The sequence below is a fragment of the Lathyrus oleraceus genome, chromosome 3 (genome assembly GCF_024323335.1).
Source record: "Lathyrus oleraceus cultivar Zhongwan6 chromosome 3, CAAS_Psat_ZW6_1.0, whole genome shotgun sequence".
Taxonomy (NCBI): Eukaryota; Viridiplantae; Streptophyta; class Magnoliopsida; order Fabales; family Fabaceae; genus Lathyrus; species Lathyrus oleraceus.
The window spans coordinates 254,586,436-254,588,034 of record NC_066581.1 but is presented as its reverse complement, the minus strand read 5'-3'; the positions used below and the strand labels follow the sequence as shown (position 1 = coordinate 254,588,034).

The window sequence follows — 1,599 nt, the reverse complement described above, 5'->3', positions numbered from 1 at the left end:
GTACATTGTGAGCTTAAAAGATCATCCATGAGCTTGAACACAATTTTAGCCTCAATGGGATATGAAATGAAGAAGAAGTATGAAAAATATTGGGGGGAAATTGAAAACATCAACAAGTTTATTTATTTTGGTGTGATTCTTGACCCTAGATACAAGTTAGGATATGTAGAGTGGTGTTTTAATGATATGTATAATGGCGAGTCGGTGCCTTTTACTAATCTGATTAATGTGATAAAAAAGGAGTTGTTTAAACTATTCGATTGGTACAAGGGTATACATGAAAAGCAACATGGACCCTCTACTAGTCCTAATGAGGGTGGTTCATTTGGTGATGGTGTTCCTAATGTTGAAGTTCCATCTCATTTTGCAAGGGATGAAGCTTTTAAAGAGCATCTTAAACAAAAAGATTCAATAGATAAAAAAAATGATCTTGAGAGGTATCTAGATGATAATTGTGTCGATGATTTTAACTTTGACATCCTTATATGGTGGAAACAAAACTCTTGTAGATACCCTATTTTATCAAAAATGGTGAAGGATGTTTTAGCTAGTCCAGTATCCACTGTCGCTTCTGAAAGCACGTTTAGTACCGGGGGCAGAGTTCTAGACACATATAGAAGTTCACTAACCCCTGAAATGGCAGAGGCTTTGATTTGTGCACAGGACTGGTTGAAACCTACACTTAGTCAATTCAAGGACTTGAATATAAATGAAGAATTTGAGTTGTCTGCCACTATTGTTTCAGGTATGTAAATATTTGAGTATGAGTATTTAGTGTATTAATGTATTGGCTTTGGTTTTGATTTAATTATTTGGTTTTTGTTTAATTTTATGCAGAATTTGGTGGTCCCTCTACTAGTGGATCAACATCTGGTGATGGATCTGATGCTGTTGGAAACGGAAATGAACCAGTTGCTGGTTCATCTCAATCACATACTTGATGATGGTTGTGGTTTTTGTATTTTTCATTTGATTTAATTATTTACTTATATCTATGTTTTTTACATGTTTTAATATATTTTTGTGTTTCGTTTCAGTTTGTTTTTTGGAGTCATCTGTGAAAATGACCTTATTTTGGGCTACTGATTATTATGGATAATCAGCTTATCTATCAGCTAATATCCTCAACAGTTCTTTTTTTGTGATAATATATCAACCAATATCCTCACATGATAGGTATTAGCTGTTTCCCAAAAGGAATTTATGTGTTGGATAACTATCTTTATAGGTTTTGTTTGAATGAACTTGTTTACTGGAAGTATATGTTGTTAATTATACATACTTGATGCTTTCCTTTGTTATAATTAGCTAATTGTGATAATGTAAAATACAGAGCATGCTCCGCCTACAACAAAGTGATGTAGTTCACAATGACTCTGAGATTGATGATATTGTGATGGTGATGTAGTTAACTTTTCTTAAATATGTTGAGAATATTTTGGCTTATAATGAACTTGTAATATAATATATCAGGTTATTACTTGAATGATAATGTAATTGTAATATAATGCTAATACTTTATCACTTAGATGATGATGAAAATGTAATATAATGAAAATAGTTTATGGTTTCTTAATTCTTTTAATTATATAGAATGAA

The 1,599-nt window shown here is 31.7% G+C and overlaps 1 protein-coding gene across 1 annotated transcript; it reads left to right on the top strand.

The window, feature by feature from the left end:
• The first annotated feature begins 476 nt into the window (after positions 1-476).
• Positions 477-1,142, top strand: LOC127129129 (uncharacterized). The gene is made up of 3 exons (XM_051058423.1): positions 477-745; positions 838-946; positions 1,038-1,142. The coding sequence occupies exons 1-2, from the start codon at positions 529-531 to the stop codon at positions 939-941; spliced, it is 321 nt and encodes a 106-aa protein (XP_050914380.1). The 5' UTR covers positions 477-528; the 3' UTR covers positions 942-946; positions 1,038-1,142.
• Positions 1,143-1,599: the final 457 nt, after the last annotated feature.

What these genes read in the sequence shown, in the direction of transcription:
- LOC127129129 (XM_051058423.1), top strand. Translation starts at nt 529, where the DNA reads ATGGTGAAGGATGTTTTAGCTAGTCCAGTATCCACTGTCGCTTCTGAA. An exon ending in GTCTGCCACTATTGTTTCAG is followed by an intron (nt 746 to 837) that starts GTATGTAAATAT and finishes AATTTTATGCAG; the next exon opens with AATTTGGTGGTCCCTCTACT.